This window comes from Heterocephalus glaber, unplaced genomic scaffold (genome assembly GCF_053883595.1).
Source record: "Heterocephalus glaber isolate CG9 unplaced genomic scaffold, H.glaber_assembly_v1.0 deba00001687, whole genome shotgun sequence".
Classification (NCBI taxonomy): Eukaryota; Metazoa; Chordata; class Mammalia; order Rodentia; family Bathyergidae; genus Heterocephalus; species Heterocephalus glaber.
In genome coordinates, this window is record NW_028258412.1 from 22,940,351 (window position 1) to 22,959,869 (window position 19,519).

Sequence of the window (19,519 nt, forward strand, 5' to 3'; positions counted from 1 at the left end):
CAGCATCATACATATGTAAACATAACCATACATATGTAAACAGAATCATGTGTATGTAAATAGAATCATACATATACAAACAGAATCACACATATGTGGCCTCTCTGTTGCCTTCTTTCACTTTGCATTGTTTCCATGTTTCACTCACTGTGTAGCATGTGTGTCCCAGGTTTTTTATGAACGAATAATCATTGTATGGACATATCCAGGGCTGGGGATTTAGCTCAGTGGTTTTGCCACCTGCTGCGCAAGCGCAAGGACCCGAGTTCGATCCTCAGTACAAAAAAAAAAAAAAAAAAAGTGGAGGGCTGGGTATAGCTGAGTGGCACCACACCTGCCTAGCAAGCACAAGGTTCTGAGTTCAACCCCTGGTACCAAAAAAAAAAAAAATGTGGTAGGAGCCAGACATAGTGGCTCACACTTGTAATCCCAGCATTCAGGAGGCTGAGGCAGGAGGACTACAAAGAATTCGGGGCCTACCTGGGCTACATAGTAAGTTCAAGGCCAGCCTGAACTATAATCGAGACCCTGTATCAAACAAAAGTGGGAGAGCAGGCAGCCTGTTTTACTTCTGAGCGGAAGGAGAAAGACTTTAGTTTCTGGCATGCTATTGCTTGTGAGCTTACCTGTCCTTTATGAAGTTCACGTCTACTCCTCTTTGTTGGGTGGTTTTTACTATTAAAGGTGGTGGACTTGGCCAATGCCTTGTCAGAACCTAGAGAAGACCCCGAGTCGTTCCCTTTTACGGAGTCTGCCATCGGGCCCTGTCCCTGGTGCGGTGGGAAAGGCAGTCCGCAGCCACAGGTAGCTGTGATGTGCGCCCTGGACTCCTCACTTTACCCCATCAGCCGGGAGGATGGTCTTGGTCCTTGTCTTGACCCGCATCTGAGCCTTCTTCACACCAACTTTCCCATGTGTTTCACTTGGCAAACTCCTGCTCATCCATCAAAGCCCAGCAGAAAAACCTTTCCTGACCTCTTTCTCTATGAAGCCTCATTAATTCCTATTTCACCTAATCTTCCCTGTATCCTTCCTTATTATTTTGAGACAGAGTCTAAATTGATAAATTGTCCAGGCTGGGGCCGGGATTATATGCATGAGCCACCATGCCCAGCGAGCCGAAGTTTCCTGAATGAAAGAACTGAGCCCTCACGTGTTCTCAGTGGCCATTTCATGATGTGCTCCTAGGAGTGAGAGGCAATGTGGGGTGACATCAGCTCTCCCCCTTCTCAGTTTTTCCTTTTTGAGATACCTTTGCCGTGTAATCCAGGCTGGCCTTGAACTTGTAGCAATCCTCTTGCCTCGGCCTCCTGAGTGCTAGGATTATAGCTGTGCGCCATGTCTTGCACTTTTTTTTTGGCTTTTGGACATAGGGTTTCACTATGTAGTTCATGCTGGCAGTGATCCTTCCGCCTCAGCCTGTTTTCAATTCATGCTTTTTTTTCCCTTTTTTATCTTTTTGCATGCTGGGCTTGAACCTAGGCCTCACTCTGCCAGGCAAGCACTCTGGTGTTGAGCCCCACCCCCAGGTGGGTACTGAGCTCACAGTTCTCCCCATCAGCCTTGCTGGGGTCCTGGGTGGCTCAGGAGGAGCAGCTGTCCTCTGGCTCTGGAGTCCAGAAGGCTGAGCAGAGTGACAGCAGAGCCAGCTTCCTCCAGTGGGCATGTCCAACCTGCAGTTCCTCCTTTCTGGGCCTTTTATTCCCCCCTGAGCGAAGAGGAATTATCCTAGGCCACATATAAAACATATAATAAAGTTAACGTATAGAAGGAGCAAAACAGGGCCAGGGATTTAGCTTGGTGGTTCTGCCACCTGCCTTGCAAGTGGAAAGTCCCAAGTTTGATCCCCAGTACCAAAAAAAAAAAAGTAGCAAAACTTCCTTTTACTTTTTTTTTTTGAGACAGGGTTTTGTTTTGTGGGGTTTTTTGGTACCGGGGATCGAACTTGGGACCTTGCACTTCCAAGGCAGGCAGTGGAACCACTGAGCTAAATCGCCGGCCTTGGAGATAGGGTCTTGTTATGTATCTCAGGCTGGCCTCGAACTCATGGCGATCCTCCTGCCTCACCCTCCTGAGTGCTGGGATCACAGGTGTGTACCACCATGCTTGGCTACAAAACTTCCTTTAAAAAGTATTTTTCAGGGCCAGGGATTTAGCTCAGTGGTTCTGCCACCCACCTCACAAGCCCAAGGTCCCAAGTTCCATTCTCGGTACCAATAAAAAAAAAGTATTTATCATCAGTACACTCAAAGGAGGGCAATCCAGGCACAGGGGTGGCACTGTAATCCCAGTGCTCTGGGAGGCTGGGGCAGGAGGATCCCATCTCAACAGGCAAGACAAACCATGCTCCCAGGCTGTGTGCAGGGTGGGGCCCCGCCTGTCTCCCCAACCCAGGGCTCTCAGCCAGAGACCCTCACATGAAGCAGTCACTTGCAGGTCTCGGGCAGCAGACTGCTCGCCTCCTGGGAGGTGCAGAAAGGACCCCGAACTTCCCTTTCCTGCCCTCTGACTGTGTCTAAAGCCCCCAGATGAGGAAGCAGTATTCCCAGGGGTTCCGTTCACAGTGAATATATTCAAGGAGGCCCATTTTTATTTATTTTTTTAAGTAGGCATGTTTTAAGCAAGTAGGGTTTTGTTTTGTTGTTTTGAGACAGGGTCCCAATATGTGGCCCAGGCTGGCTTTGAAATCACAGTGATCCGCCTCTCAGCCTCCTGAGTGGCTGGGATCAGCAGCCATGATGTGCTGCTTGCTTTGGGCCCAAAGCAATAGGGGTCACTGATAATGGACTGAAACCTCGGAAACTGAGCCCACGTCAACTTCCCTCCCTGTGGGTTGATTCCCTCAAGTATTTGCTATCAAAACAGCACATGACACTCACACTGCAAGTCAGAGTTGGCTCCAAAATCTTAGTTTTCTCCCCCCACCCCCAGTGCCCAGGGGCTTATGCCTGCTAGGCAAGGCCTCTGGCACTGAACCATGGGCTCGTTCTATTTTTTTTTTAGTCAAAGTCTCCCTTTGTACTACAGGGTGGTCTTGAACTTACTATGGAGCCCAGGCTGGCCTTGAACTCCCAAACTCATAGCGATCCTCCTGCCTCAGCCTCCTGAGTGCTGGATTACAAGCATGCACCACCAAGCCCTCCCAGTTCTGCCCTTTTTTTTAAAAATGGAGCATGTGACCCAAAGGTTTGGGGCTCACTGACAAAACAAGTAGGTGGCCAGAGCCGTCCATGTGACACCTAAGACACCCATGAAGAGTCCTGATTAGCTGGGAATCCCCAGTGGTTTTGTCTGTGGGACAGAATACCCTACCTCACATAAACTTGAGCTTTTGTTCTTTTTTTTCTTTGAGTCAGGGTCTCATGTGGCCTGAGCTCTTGGCAATCCGCCTGCCTCAGCCACTCATGTCCCGGGCTAGAGGTGTGACTTGAGCTTTTGTGTGTTGCGTGCTGGGACTGATCCCAGGGCTGGAGCACCCTAGCCATACATGCTGTACCTACTGCACTGCAGCCTCGACTGGAGTCTTATTCTGCACTGGGGATGGAACCCAGGGCCTCAGGCTGCTCCGCCAGCTTTGTAGCGCTGAGCTGCACCCAGCCTTCTGGCTTTCTTTAAAGAGACGGGTCTCATGGCAGCGTCCAGGCCCATCCCACCCTTCTAGGCAGCTGGGGCCCCAGGGCACTGTGCTGGCTTCAGAGGTCTGCTCTCCAATTCCCACCTCTCCAGTTGTGTTCTGAGGACCCAGAGGCAGAGTCTTCATAACCACACTGCTCTCCAGTGCAGCTCAAGATGCCCAGAGACAATCTCCAACAGAATGGGCACAGCTGCATTCCAAAGTGGCTTTATGACGATGCTAAAATTTGAATTTCACATAATTTTCATGTTACAAAACCATGTAAAAATGTTAAAAACCACCCAGAACTGGTGGTGCATGCCTATAATCCCAGCACTTTGGAGGCTGAGGCAGGAGAAATGCCATGAATTTGAGGCCAGCCTGGGTTATATAGGGAGACCTTGTCTCAAATGCCCGACCCCCAAATTAAAAAATGCAAAAACTATTCTTAGCTTGCAAAGCCATTCAAAAATGTGGTGAACCAAATCTGACCCGAGGACCCTAAGTTGGCCAATTTTTTCTTTTTCTGGAGCAAGGGGAATGGAACCCAGGGGTGCCCTTCTGCTGAGCTACATCTCCACCCTTTTATCTTTTGTCTTGTCACCGGCTAGCTAGGTAGCCCAGGCTGGCCTCAAGCTTGCATTCCCCTGCCTCAGCCTCCCGAGCAGCAGGGATAGCAGGTGTGCACCACCATGCCCACCCTCACGCTGAAATGACTCAGGCTCCTGAAGGACTGCCAGCCTACCACAGTCAATAAACTATGCTGGTCTGGACCTGTCTGGGAATGAAGGGCTCACACCAGCCCGGCGAAGGCGGAGAGAAAGTCGGCCGGGCAGTAAGAACGGGAGGAGCCCAGTCCTCATGGTGTCTTTCTTCTCCTCTGCCCACTGTCCCTGTCACGGGCCAAACGTGCTGATTCAAGCAAGTGTCCAGTGGGAGGACTAAGCTGAGCACTCTGATGCTTTGGACCCCAGCCGTCACCTCCACATGACACCCGGTGGAAACTCATGTTGCCACGAGGACCTGCCTGGAACCCACAGCGTGGCACCTGCCGCCTAAGCCAGTACTGCACTTGACACCAGAGTGGGCAGCTTTCCGAGGACCAAGCCAACTCGCAGGGAACGGGGCTCTAAAAATAAGCCTTTTGCACATTTCTTTTAGCTTCTCTCTCCGTAAAGGCCTCCGCAGATGGCTCCTTTACATCATGCTCCCAAATGACTAGCTGATAAATATTCATACTTAGAAATGGCACCGCCAGCCTGCTAACACTCGGGCTTCTGCAAGTAGGGGTGGTACCTTTGTTCACAGGACTGGTCCTGGTAACGTGCCTGTGCCCACGAACATGATGCGCTTCCTCCTGCTTGTGACTCGTGGGCCTACAGCAGTGGTCCTCACACAGGGAGACCTCCAGGACAGGACACCGGTTGTGAAATGGGGCGGGGCTCAGCTCCTGGGGATGTTCCACGCCCCTCAGTGCCTGTCACCTCCAAAGCATGCTCCAAGCCAGATGCCAATATTGCTCTGCCCAGGGCAGCCCCAGGGAGGTGGAACTTGACTTGGGGCTGAGAGAAAAATGAAGGGAGCAAGGTCTGTGGGCATGATGGCACACGCCTTTGATCCCAGCACTTGGGAGGCCGAGGCAGGAGGACTGCCCCACGTTCAACACCAGCCTGGACTACTGAGATCTGGTCTCAAAAAAACAGAAACACAAAAAAGAGAACGAAGGGAACAAGGAAGGTCAAAGCCAACTGGGTATATAGCAGGAAAACTCAATGAGGATGGTGGAGGTTGTAAAGTTTGGTCCCTCGTTTTGAGACAGGGTCTCACTATGTAGTACAGGCTGGCCACAAACTTATTTCCTATTCAAATTAAGGTTACACTTCTTGTTTGTGTCTTTCTGAGAGAGGGTCTTGCTGAAGTTCAGGTTGGTCATGAACTCACTATGCAGCCCAGGCGATCCTCCTGTCTCAGCCTCCCAAGTGCCGGGATTACAGGCATGGGCCACCGCATCTGGCTGGTTATATATTTTAAAATCTAAGTTTCCTTTCAGTCTTCACACTCAACTTACAAGCATTTTAGTTGATTTTTCATTAAAATTTTAAATATTCCCTTTCATCTTCAATTAATAGTTATCTCATCTATATGAAAGATTAAATTCCCCCCAAATACTAACATTCACACATTTAAGGGCCGGGGATTTAGCTCAGTGGTTCCGGTGCCTGCCTCGCAAGTGCAAGGTCTCAAGTTCGATCTCCGGTACCAAAAAAAAAAAAAAAATACCAAAACATTTACACATTTAACTCCCTAAGCATTTTAAGATACAAATTAATGTTCTCTCCAGCACTTCAAACACCACAGAGAAACTTGCAGATACGCCCTAAACACTGTTAAAGTGCTGAGCGTAGTAGCACAGACCTGTAACCCCAGCGCTCTGAAGGCTGAGGCAGGAGGATCGTTGAGAGTTTGAGTACAGCCTGGGCTATATAGAGAGACCCTCTCTCAAAAAACCAAAATCAAAAGTGTTAAAACTTCACCATTGGGGGCCGCCCACCCCCTGATGTGGCCGGAAGCAGGCACCAGCCCCACAGGCTGCCAGACCCAAGGCAACAGGGGTGACAGCACTTACCCTCTGGGCACGCAGGGAGGACTAGAAGCCTCGGCCTCCCCAAACACACGCACGTCTCCAGTCGCCGTGACAAGCCACTCACTCCTGTGCTCTTTCCACTGGTCCCAGGTCTCCGGCTTCCCATCTGGTGGCAGGAGCCAGCTTCTGAGCCAACCCTCACTTATCTAGCACAAGCCTCAGCCAAGCAGCAGGGACCTGCAAGCCCGCGGCACACGGCTTTCTGGGGGTCACTCAGTGGTCAGCCACCTCCTCCAAGAGCCCCTCGCCAGGCCCTTGTTGGGGTTTTCCTCCCAATTCCTGGGACACGAATCCCCCCTGCCCCAGTGCTGGGGACCAAGTCCAGGGCTTTCACACTGACCTGGATCCCCATCCCACCCTTTTTTTCAAGACAGGGTCTAAATTGCCTGCGCTGGGCTCAAATTGGTTATCCTCCTGCCTCAGCCTCCCAGAAGACTGGGATTACAGGCGTGCATTACCACAACTGGCTACGACTTACCGAGTCTTACTGCCTCCTTCGCTCACTGTCCCCACCATGAGGCCAACTGCCCATGAATAATTTCTACTGGGACTGCTGGGGCCCAATGTCAGACATACCACAGCTGCTTATGGAACACTTGAGGAATAAATGAATGATATGGCACCAATTCTATCAAATCTAGAAAATGAAAGGGCTTTCAGAGCACATGAGCAAAGGAAGTCCCTCTGCCAACCAGGAAAAGAGCAAGGGCTGCAGACATGCAGACACACTCGAAGGTGCCAGGCAACCACCAGGATCAATGCTGGCTCGGCTTCCCATCCGGCTCAGCACTGGGAGCCGGCCTCCACTTGGTGGCCTCATAGTGACAGGACTGCAGCAAAGGGGGCAGTACCAACCGAGGCAGGCACATTCGCTATCCTTTATAAACTTACCCTAAACACCAGGCAGCATAAAAACACATGTCCCTCCCCAGGGGAAAGAGGCGAGGTGGCAATGACACAGGCCAACGGGGCCACCAAACCCTCACCAAAAGCACACACAGAGAAGAGCAGATTTATTTTCTTTAATTTATTTAAGAATTTTACAAAAACAAAACCAAAAAGACCCCAAACAAAAAATGAAAACCACAATGGAAACCTAAATACAGAACTTGTTACGCTTCATGGGTGATGGTTTTTCCTTGCAAGAGTGAACCCTGCTGGATGCAGCCCGCACACGCTGTTATTGCATGAGACCAGTACTCAGGAAAGTTCCGTATCAAAAGGGCAGGACACTCGCTCCAGCGCTCACGCTGCTCGGACGGCAGAGGAAGGCAGCAGTGCGGCAGAGGACGCAGAAGACACTCCTGACAGAGCGGCGATGCGAGAGGGAGGCTGAAGAGCAGGGAACACAACACCCCGAGAGTCTGTGGCCACTCTGCTTTGGATGGTCTTTGGGTTCCACCGGACGATGTTGAGACGCACCAGTCAGGGTAGTCAGGGAGGAAGGTCTACACCTATGTAGAAAACAGCCTTTGCTCGAGGAGGTAGAACCTGGCAAAAGTTTTATTGCAGAGATACAGCATAACTCTTCCCACCTCTCATGGTTGATGGTAGATACAAGTGGTTGTTGAAAAATAGTATCAGTAGTTTGCAAATTTAGTATAAACCATGAACAGGATGATTTTTCCTGATTGTGGTGACTGCAGTGTGTTAAATAGAAAAAAAGGACTCTCTGCCACAGAAAGGAGGCGGCAGGGGAAGGCTCAAGCTTCTCTAATCTCTTCAGTGCCAAACACTGCTACAGCCTGAAAGGCCCTCAGAGTGCCCTGGCCGTGTCACCAAGGCCTGAACAGGCACTGGGATGCGGTCTGGGTTGAGGGAGGCCAGGCACATTCTCCCCGCGGGACCTGCAGACTGTGCTCCAGCCCCAAGCTGTCCTGAACCCACTCGCCCGGGCACCCTCCCTTGCTTGACTTACGCACGGGACATCTCAGCATCACACTGCCCTCACTGCCGCTACTGCAAATGCCACAGGCCAACGACTCCATGGGTATCGGTCCACTCACAGAGCTGGGTTGGGAAGGGCTGCTGCTGAGGAACTGTGACTGGCCCTGATTCATGGCAAATCAAGTTCCTGAGACTTATCCAAAGGTAGGTCACGTTGAAAGTTTCAACAAGTAAGTGTACCAGGTTGAATGTTAATGAACGGAACTTGTTCATGAATCAAAGGCCCAAGAAATGCTCTCAAGTCATTCTGGAAAATTATAGAGAATTTTTTTCTTTTTTTTTTTTTTTGGTACCAGGGATCAAACTTGGGTCCTTGCACTTGTGAGGCAGGCACCGGAGCCACTGAGCTAAATCCCCAGCCCCCAGAAATATTTTTTTAAAGGTGCCAAATCTACAAACAACAAACCAATGTTTTCCTCCTGGGTGTTGGCCACCACTCCCTACTGATAACACAGATCATTCAGAGTGCCACTCCCCAACTCAGGCTGTTTCCTGGCTGGTTCTGCCAAGAAGTCCCCAGCAGAGGGAGGAGGGCAGGGCTCAGGGGATACACTGGCCGGCCCTCAGTGGTAACCGCCCACTAGACCTCCGCCAGAGCCAGCCTGGGTGCTCAGGGCCCCACAGCATACGTGTTCTCCAATGTCACCTGTCCATCACCTACCGGGAGGGAGCCTGCTATAAATACCCTTAAACAAGTTAGAGGCAAAGCAGACTGATTACGTGCATCAGCTGCAAAATAAATCTGTGATTGTTATATGTGGGTTAAAAGTACAGGCTCAACTTCTTAAATTAACATAGGGAATTTGCAGCAGCGGGCTACGAAAAGTGATTCAGTTTCTAATCTGCAAAATGTCCCCGTTAGGCGGAAAATCCAACCTGAGAGATTTGGTGCAGGACTGAAAAACTGCAAAGGAAGGAGCAAGTCAAGTTTCCTCAAGAGCTAAGTTTGATCCCAAATGCACTGAAGAAGTTACAGGAGCTTCATGAAGTCTTGGGAGACCAAAAAAAGGGAAGGAAAATGTCAGACTCACTGTGGCTTCCAGAGAACAACATAATGAACAGAACGGAACATCACCCCACCACGTAAAGGGCACTCCAGTGCACTCCTCCACTACGTCTCGCACACAGACGAGATCGTGATAAAAATGCAGTGCATAATCAAGCATATTGGAACAGACAGGTACTGTACAGCAAAGATGTGAAACTGAGAGCTAAGAACAAATTCAACTAAGTTCCCCATACTTTCCTAAGCAGGAAAAAAAAAGTAGTGAAATACCCCATATGAGAAGTCAAGAAAAGAATAAATAGGAGTAAAGGGAAGAGGGATAAGGGAAAAATAAGTGGGTGGGGTCCCAATTTACAAGAAATATTTACATTCCGAATTCAAAAGAACTTACATTTCTCTATATACATATTAATGTACATATATATAAGTACAGCATACAATTAGAAAGTAGGTTCCAGATTTCACCAATATACGCAGAAAAAAAATTGCTAGCTAGTTTGAGCTGCAGGTATCTACATGTGGTTTTTTCACTTAAAACACACTGCACTTCTATCAGACAACTGGCCTTGCATGAGGAGGTTTTCTGCAAACGGTGTTCTCCACTGCAGCCCTGACATGGAATGCCTGCCACCTCTGAGCACATGGGCGTGTACACAGGTGTGCTGGGAGCCAGGGAGACCGCAGGCCCAGGGAGGGATAGGCAATGTGCTGCAGGGGGCGTCTGGGCTCACCTCCATTCTCCGGGTCCCTGTCTTAACGGTGGCTCTTCCTAGCACCCTTCTTAGAGCCGCCCAGTACCACTCACGGACATTTGTAAAGTGAGAATAACTGGATTAAGGCTCTGTCCTCTAATAACTTACCAAGAAGAGGACTGAAAGAAAACTTCTGCCCCTGCTTTCCTAAATCGAGACGCAGAAGTAATTCCTAATCTCTTGCCTCTTGTTTTCATGTTAAACTGGAAAGTGGAAGGAGGGTAAACAATGCTCTGATTACACAACAGGACATGGAGTCCTGGTACCCTCTTCCTTTTGCCTGTCAGAAGTTGTTCGAGTAGCATCATGTGGAGACTGACACATGAATGTTCCACAGGCTAAGGCCAAAAATATATTCTCAAGGGATTTGCTAATCTATAATTTCTGCCTCTACAGACAGAGCAAACTAAAAAGGTTTTTTGTTGCAACCCAAAATGACTCGTGAAGTACTAATTAACCAAGAATAAATATAAATATATATATACACGCACATACAAACACAGCCTACTTCAGTGCTTTGGATGCAGGTTCTTGTTAATTCATATACACAGTAGAGAGAAGATACTGAAGAATGTATCACAATTTAGTAGCCAAAAGAGAAAACTGCTTAGCCTACCTACTTTTGATCAAACTGTGTTCAAAGGAACACTTCCTCAATACTTTCATGAACTCCCACCACCGAGTGCAGAGACCCCATGGAGGGAGACTGCTGCTGAGGGGACACTACTGCCCCGGGGACATCTGAGCAGCTCTGGACTCACAAGTGGTTTTTGGTACAATCGTCATTGTACACTCTGAAAACACAGGCATGATTTACAAGCAAATGTGCAGGCTCAGAGCCGTATTGCTAAAGAGGGAGGAAAGGCATTGCGGAGGCCACGGGGACTCCTGCTGGGCTAAACAAGGCCTCTGGGTGGAGTTGTGGCATCTGGATCTGGATCCTGCAGAGGACCGACCTGTTCTGTACAAGCTGGCTGTTGTCAAGACCTGGGCTTCTGACAGAAGTGGGCCCTGTGCTGGGGCTCCCTGGTGGCCGACTCAGGCTCGCTGGCTTTCACAGGGCACAATGTAGACATCGGGTATTCACTTCTGGAGGGGCAGGCACTGGCCCTGAGTGCTGCACAAGCATCACCAAGGGTGTAGGGGTATGGCCCCTGCCCATCCACACTGCTCACCTCTGGAAAGTCTGCTTCGAAAGGGCTTTCAGGTGCCTCAATTCTACAAAGACCACACACTCCAGCCCCTTAAGCGCAAACACAACAGCATAGCCTGGGCTGGGGGAACCAGAGCCTACTGGACAGAGACCCTCACACACACACACAAGGGAGCTGGGCCAGCGGCCCAGGAGGATCTGTCCTGATCCCCCACTGGGTCTCACCAGAGGAGCAGCTCTTTATGCCTCCCTTCCCCAGTTCGGCTTCACCTTAACTTGCTGAAGGTCGCCAGCAGGACACCCGTTTACATACAAACGCACCAACTGGGAGGCTTTGGCTGCAGCTGGAGCTGGTCAGTGGTTCTGACAAGGGACAGACACCGGGAGATGTTCTTAAGGATCACTGCCTGAGATGCACAGACTGGACCGAGGATAAAAGCTGCATCTTCTGGGCAAAACATTGCCCCAAAACAGAAATTAGTCTCAACTTGTTCTTTTAGGCACCAAGAAAAAATAAATCCAAAGAAAACAGGATAAACTTCACCAAAGTCAGAGCTAAAGAAACACAAGCGGATGAAAGACCTAAATTTGGGTCAGGATTCTATCCCTTACTAGACCTCTTCCCCAATTCGAGAAGTTTAAAAAGTTACAAAGGGAACAATTCAAACTGAAAAACCGTCAGAAGTATATCGTTTTACCCTTCCTCAACACCACCTCAGAATTGAGGAGCAGGTTTTAAGCAGACTCTACAACTCCCTGGAACCTGAGGCCACACCAAGCCCTGCAGTCCCCTCCAGCCTACAACTGAAGTCCCCCGTGAGGACCTAAGCACGAGTCCACTTTGTTAGGATGACAACTTTTTATTTAACATCTACAAGATTTTGGTACCTTGCAGTTTTTGACCAGGTTTATACAATCTCAATTTTAATAGTGCAACCCGTGCAAGCAAAGAAAAAAAAAAATGAAAGGAAAAGACCAACTGTCCCTCACTTGTTTTTATACAGATCTATTATAGGCAAAACACAACTTACCCATGTTACAGATAAGTGTCTATTCACATTTGTACATTACCATTTTTAACAGTTTCAGATAAACTCTACAATGTCTTACAACACATGAAACAATATTCAAGTTACTGGGTAACAACAATAACAAAAAAACATACAGCAGAAGCCTCAAGTGTTTCCTCATTTCTAGTTTACAACTCAAGTACGGTTTTCTGTTTATGAGTGACAAAAACTTCAGATAATGAAATGAAGTAAAAACAGAGTGTTTGCAAGATGGAAGCCAACTGTACTTCTAAAACTATCTTTAAGTTAAGGAAAATGTAACTTTTAAGAAAAACAGGCTTATAGCCATTTTTGCAGCACACGTTAGGAATACTATTAATACATTAAAATTAACTTTGAAGAGTTTTATTACAAAAAGTATGTACTCGTTACCTTGACAGAAACCTGGGGCAGGGAAGTGAGGGGGAAGGGTCTGCAAGGCTAGAAGCAACACCCAGGTATAAACACTATAAAAATGCAATAACCAATGCTATACATCTACAAATCTTCTCTCCAATACTTGATGTCTGTGTTAATCTTGTTTACCCATGCTTTCAAAGACATGCGCTGTCAGAACAAAAACTACAGAAGAACCTGAATGCATGATATGCAGCCTTTCATTTCATGCTTTAGTAAACCTATTGTTTAAGCTGGAAAAAGAAATCAATATATAGTTTCTATATTTATAGACTCAACACATGCATCTGGGGATAGCTCCCCCAGCAATGATATGAATGTACTGCATTAACCCTGAGCACTGTGTAACAGAAAAGTAAAGCCAGTTTGGGAAGTTCCAAGCATTTTAAACCAGATGTGGTTTGTAGCCTTTAACAAACACACAAACAGACCGACGCACACACAGGCGCACATACACACACATACGCGCATGTGCGCGTGTATCCCCCTCTGCTCACCCAAATAGAAGCCCCAGGGAGGCGAAAGGAAAGACACATACACTACCATCGGCACTGCTGATTTTCAGTTTTGCTACCTATTCCAGGTTTGTCCTTATTCCCCCAAAAATTAACTAGAGAGCACAACCAAAAAAAATATATAATTCTTTGGAAACTGTCCCTGATTTTTATGCAAATGATACGCTCCCACAGCATCTCAGACAGACCCGTGCTGACACCTGTCTGTCCTTCAGGCGTTGCTCAGGTTGGCGATGCTCTGTGGGTGATGCTGCTGCCACAGCTGTTTCTGCTGGACCGCAAGCTGCTGAGACTGGTCTGACGTTGACAGGAGATTTACGAGAGGAGACACACAATTTGCCGGAATGATCAAGCCTGTAATTAGCAACAAGAACTTACAAAGCTGCGTCTAGTAGAAACCATACTGCACCTTACAACTTCACAGCAGTTTCCAAACGAGGTAATTTTAAGTTTAACAAATAAGAACTTCACACAAAAATTTAATGAGTGCTGAGTAACTGCAATGGTGCATTAAGATGCAGGCTGGTTCCTTAGCAGTTTCCCACCAACCCCGAAGCACATGAGTGTGACTAGTGTGACACCTTCTTACTGAAAGAAGGGGTCCAGCACAGTGCTCTTCTACCTACCATCTTTCCCAGTTCCACAAAGTGCAGACAGCACCTTGTTCGCCAAGTACATATACACAAATGACCCATACATGAGTTGCCAACTCCAGCGCTGACCCAAGCAGGGAGCTTCACAGTGGGCACAGAGCAGAGAGAAGCACACCGGCGTGCACAGGCCCAGTGAAGGGTGCATCTGCTCCGCTGTGAGGGAAGTGAACGCAACGCTCCAGAGCAGCCTTTTAGAACGTGCTGGAAATTCAGACTTTTGCACGCAACCTCTTCGTTTTTTCATTTTTAAATGTGCCAGCTAATGCCAATAAAAACTTGCTGCAACTAAAAATACTTGAGAGCCCCCCCAAAAAAAGCCCCTTCCTGGACCGACTCTGGCCCACAGGCTATCCTCAGGAGGGCTGGTGCCTGAGGGGCTCAGCACATCCTCTGTGCTCCATAGCTTCAAGCTGGCTCAGTGCAGAGCCTGGACAGGGGCTGAACTGAGGCCTGGGCTGGTTGGGGAGCATAGGACAAGCGTGTGGCACCACAAGGACAACCTATGGCCACTACAGCCAGATCACGACATCCCTGCACAGGCAACCCACTTTACCCCATTGGACACATAGAGCAAGTTCTGAGCCCCACTGCTGTGCAGATGGGAGATGGATGTGGGAGACAGCTCAGACGTCAGGAGCAAAGTGAAAGTGGCTGAATGTGATTTTTCCTCACAAATTAAGCAAAACAAAAAACAGACTCACCTACAATCCGTTGTCCATCTTCTGTCCTTAGCCGAACAATCTGCATTTTCACATTCGTGCCGCTGACAGAGGCAAGCACACCCTCCACTTTTGTCCACACACTCAGGACAGAGCCGCATAAGACGTAATATGTGCGGCAGCGAAGACCAATCTCACAGACTAATCCCAAGCTTGCTTTTTTGCAATTGCCACGCCTAGGAGAGACAGGAGGAAAAAATCCTTATGCTCACTTATACACACGCACCTCCATGTAAGATTTCCAGGGACATACAAATTTCAAAAGGAAAAGTCTAGGCATTTAATATCCACGATCTTACTGTAGTAATGCCAGCTTCAAAAATCAACCTGTATTATATATTATTAAACTACTGATAACACTGTTCTAAATCAGATTAGTGGGAAAGACCTCAGTGACCAAAAAAAAAAAAAAAAAAGAAAAAAAAACATAGGTAGACTTAAGGAGAACTGAGGAAAAAAAAAAAGGGATGAATCAGTTTTTTATGGTCACGATTATTGTTATTATTCACCAACAGAAAAATCTCTGGGCAGCAACAAATCAAGAGGAACATACACAGTTAAGTGCACACATATGGGCACGCTTTGTGCTGTGACACAAAGCAAATGTTTCAAAGGACATCAGACATTAACTTTTAAAATGTTTTATCTTAAAGACTTCTAAGTTTTAACTTTCTTTCTTTGTCTTCTGTGTAGTTCAGGCTGACCTTGAACTCACTGTGCAGCCCAGCTCAAAGTACTGGCAATCCTCCTGACTCAGCATCAGCATCAATCCTGACCAAGCACAAGCCAAGAGCAAGGGCCACCTGTGCAGGCAGCGCTGCTCCACAACATCAGAGTTGCTAATGCCAGGCGCCGCCCGCCTGCTTACTTACTCACAAGGACCTATCAGAAAAGAGTGAAGGTGCATTCGCATGCTGACTGCACTCTGGAAAACAATGCAGCAAACAGGGGAATACTAACCAATAAGCATGAGTACAAGTATCTGCGGATGAATTATACTGGTCTAACCAGTGCACAAAGGCATCATCTGAGACTACCTGTGAAAATAAAACAAAATTTCATTTCAACAGAGCTGCTTTAAGTAAACCAGTCCAGAGATGCCGACTTAAAATCATCTCCACTCAGAAAACCCAGCTCTCACGCCCAGCCCAATTCAAATGCCATTCAAACAGTTGTTGTTTCCTCCTTATACTGTTTTTCAAATGGCTTGGTGAATTATAATTGTTTTCAAATGAGAATAGCTAGGAAAAGTAATTTAAGGAACTACTACTAAGAATAAAAACTACAGATAATATTAAGAAAACTAGTTATTACTATTTTTGAGAAATCACTGAAAGATACAAACATGGTAGCATGTACACAATAAAACTCAGGTAGGAAGGAATTTTAGGCTCACACATCTTCCCTTTGTTTAAAAGGGAAAAACTGTTGTAGTCATCACTGAAAGCCACCATCATTGACAACATACACTGTTTCAAATCATTATCTTAGTTTTTTAATGGTAACAGTAAGTCTAGGATATCAGTATAACAGGCGTGACAGTGTTCTGAAAGGTTTCTTTTAAACAGTAATCAAGTAAGAAAAACTGACACAGTAATTTTATATCTAGATGCAGCCATCCTTGACCTGATTTCTACATACAAGGAGTAATCACAAAAAGTGATGAATGCTTGAATTAAATAAAAACTTATAGTAAAAGACAGTGCCAAGAACAAAAGGGTGTGTTCAAAGTGAGGGTATCTGGAGGGGAATTAATGGCTATTTTTCTTTTATTGTAATTATTTTTTAAAATTCAGGCACTCATCATAGTTTTTGACCACACCATACACACAAACAAACACTTTTGGCCGTATGGTGATTGAATCCATGGCCTTATGTACGCTAAGTAAGTGCTCTACCACTAAGCTGTAACTTCAGTCCTTTTCATTTCTTACCTTTAGACAGTGTCTCATTAACCAGGCTGGGCTCAAATTGCCTCAGCCTCCCAAGTAGCCAAGAGTACAGACACATGTCATTGTGCCAAGCTGTTTCAGTATCATAAAACAAGTATTTATAAGTGGTGTAATGTACAAATAAGAAAATACCTTCTTGGCCAGATGGCACACGGCTGCAATCCCAGCACTAGGGAGGCTGAGGCAGGAGGATCACTGCAAGTTCAAGGTCAGCCTGAGCTCCATAGTGAGTTCAACGCCAGCCTGAACTACACAGCGAGACCCTGTCTCAAAAAACAACAAAAATAAATACCTTCTTATACTTCTTTTTGAGATCAGCATAAATTTCTAATTTGAGCTGTTTCCCAGTATTTGGTCGATAAACTAAGAAAAGTTTCTTTTTAGGGTTTACTTCTTTAACTAAGATGGCAGTTTTCTTGTTGTTCCTTATCTGCAGAGAGAAAAAAGTGGCAAAATATAATGATTTGACACCACACATTTTAAAACATGTTTGTATAGCATCACATTAGCAAATATGGTCAAATAATTCTAACACCAAAAACGTAAGTGCATGAATATGTGACTTTGACAAAGGAGGACAACTTTTTGCTCACACTGTAACAAGGCTGCACCCAGGAAGCAGCTATTTAATTCTAGCTAATGATATAGCTTCAAGGTCACAGTATTCCTTAGAAAAGTTTTACCTTCTGTTCTCTGTACATGGACTCAGTCAAGGAGCCTTAAATAGGCAGAAAAATCAAGGGTTATAAAATGTTAATATTCAGAATTCAAGTAGCAGGAATCAGGTCTCTGTTGTATGTCTTAATTCCTCATAATAAAATCTGAAAAAAGTTATTTTCCTTTAAGTTACAATGAAATCTAACCTCTTCTGAGATGCCATCCAGGTGGCCCTGGACCTCTGCTTCCACCTGCCCTACAATCACCTTTCCCTGTTTTGCTGTAAGGACATGCAGAAGTGGAAGCATTAGAGAAGAGATGGAACTTCGCCTATGTATGTAGATAGCTACCCCCTAAGTGCTGAGGACTAAACACAGAGCTTTCCCACTAAGCTGCAGCTCCAGCCCTTTCTGAATTATTATTTTATAAAATTGTAATCATGGGCTGGGGATTTAGCTCAGTGGGGTTCTGCTGCCTGCCTTGCAAACTCAAGGACCCAAGTTCGATCTCCGATACCAAAAAGTAAAATAAAATAAAATAAAACAAAACAAAACAAAATAAAATTGTAATTTTTTTTTTTTGGGTACCGGGGATTGAACTCAGGTCCTTGCACTTGCACAGCAGGCAGCCAAACCACTGAGCTAAATCCCTGGCCCTAAAATTGTAATTATTTTGGGCTGGGGATTTAGCTCAGTGGTTCCGCCACCTGCCTCACAAACACAAGGTCTCGAGTTTGATCTCTGGTACCAAAAACAACAACAACAACAACAACAACAACAAAAACAACAAATTGTAATCATTTTACATTTTGAGACAGGTTCTCTAAGTTGCCCAGGCTGGGCCTGAACTTACAATCCTCCCGCTTCAGGCTCCTAGAGTGGTGGGATTATAGGCAGGTGCCACCATGTCCAGCTTGTTTTATTTTTCATTGAGATGGGATCTTGCTATGTTGCCAAGTGGGACTACAGGTGCAAACCAGAGCACCTGGCTTCTAGAACTTAACTTGAAGGAAAAAGTTTCAAAATGCAGCAGTACTTTGGTTCACAAACTTAATTTGTTCTACAATTTTGGAAAAGATAGCCACGTTTGTGTCTCTGTGGGAAACACGGCCACAGTTCTGGCTGGGGATGTAGCTCAGTGGCGCCAAGCCTACCTGGCAAGCACAATGTCTTGAGTTCAATCTCAGGTACCAGAAGAAGAAGAAGAAAAAAAAAAGGACTGGAAAAAAAAAACGGGGATTTAGCTCAGTGATACCATGCCTGCCTCACAGATATAAGGTCCTGAGCTCCATCCCCAGTACAGAAAGAAAAAAAAAAAAAGATGACCAATTATGTTTGTCACCTGATGCAGTTTGCAAATAAAAACAAAATTCTGTCAAATGCTTCTGTTTGTGAATGCAACTGTTTGTCAACCGAAGTATTCATGAACCAAGATACCACCATGAAGGCATTTCCTCACTTCTTCTATAAAACAGATCGCTGTTTGCTGACCTATTAACTTTTATTTTTTCTTTTACTAGTACTGGAGACTGAACGAAGAGCTTTTACTCTAAGCTACATTCCTAGCCCTTTCTAAATTTTCTATTCTGACCCAGGGTCTCACTAAGCTACCCAGGCTGCCCTTGAATTTGTGATCCTTCAGCCTCAGCCTTCCAAGTAGCTGGGACTGCAGACATGCACCACCATACTTGGCTATTAATGTTTCATATTAAGATAATTTTTCTGGGTGTGGTGGTCCATGCTTATAATCACAGCTACTTGGAAGGCTGAGATAGAGGGACTGCAAGTTCTAGGTAGGTCTGGGCAACTCAGCAAGGCCCAGTCTCAAAATTTAAAGGGGGGGGGCTCAGAAGTAAAGTGCATATGTGAGAACCTGGGTTCAATAAGCGTAATTTGTACAATGATAAAAGTAAACATTTTAATTTCCTCCTTGTGGATATTAAAGATCCTTGGCCGGGGGGGGGGGGGGGATCCTTGGACCGGGGATGTAGCTCAGTGGCACCATGCCTGCCTGGTAAGTGCAAGGTCCTGAGTTCCATCCCTGGTACCAGGGCAGGGGGGGACCCAAACCAAACAAAAACAAAAAGGCCCTTTGTCTTTCACTTGTTCAAATGATAAGAAACATTAAAAGTTATCAATGTGTGAACTGAAACAGTGTACTTTGAATTTTTAATCAGTTGAATGGAAACATTCCATCATCCACTGATAAGACAGTATGGGACCACACAGAATGAAGCAGCCTGGCAGTGTCAGGTTAGTTGTAATGGTCAGGTAATTCAACATGACTGATGGAAATCCACATGATGGTGGCAACTGCTTCCCTCGGAGCTGCATGCACCACACACACCATTGTGAGTGTGCTTCCAGAAGGGGAGTCACCCAGTCCTGGAGTGGAGCCCCTCTCAGCCACGGCTCCTCCCCAGCCACCGTGGCCATGCAGGAA

General features: G+C 46.5%; 1 protein-coding gene across 6 annotated transcripts in view; it reads right to left on the minus strand.

Moving 5' to 3' along the window:
* Positions 1-7,523: 7,523 nt before the first annotated feature.
* The window catches only part of Sbno1 (strawberry notch homolog 1), a 60,344-nt gene continuing 48,348 nt past the window's right edge, over positions 7,524-19,519 (minus strand). For 4 of the 6 annotated variants that reach the window (XM_004843945.4, XM_004843943.4, XM_087198495.1 and 1 more), the window contains 4 exons: positions 16,713-16,850; positions 15,429-15,505; positions 14,451-14,644; positions 9,696-13,450 (listed from right to left, as the gene is read on the minus strand). In XM_004843945.4, the coding sequence (XP_004844002.3) occupies positions 13,308-13,450; positions 14,451-14,644; positions 15,429-15,505; positions 16,713-16,850 (552 nt within the window). In that variant the 3' untranslated portion in view covers positions 9,696-13,307. Of the gene's footprint in view, positions 7,712-9,695; positions 13,451-14,450; positions 14,645-15,428; positions 15,506-16,712; positions 16,851-19,519 lie in introns of those variants that run through there. The other 2 variants (XM_004843944.4, XM_013071834.3) reach the window with 2 other exon arrangements.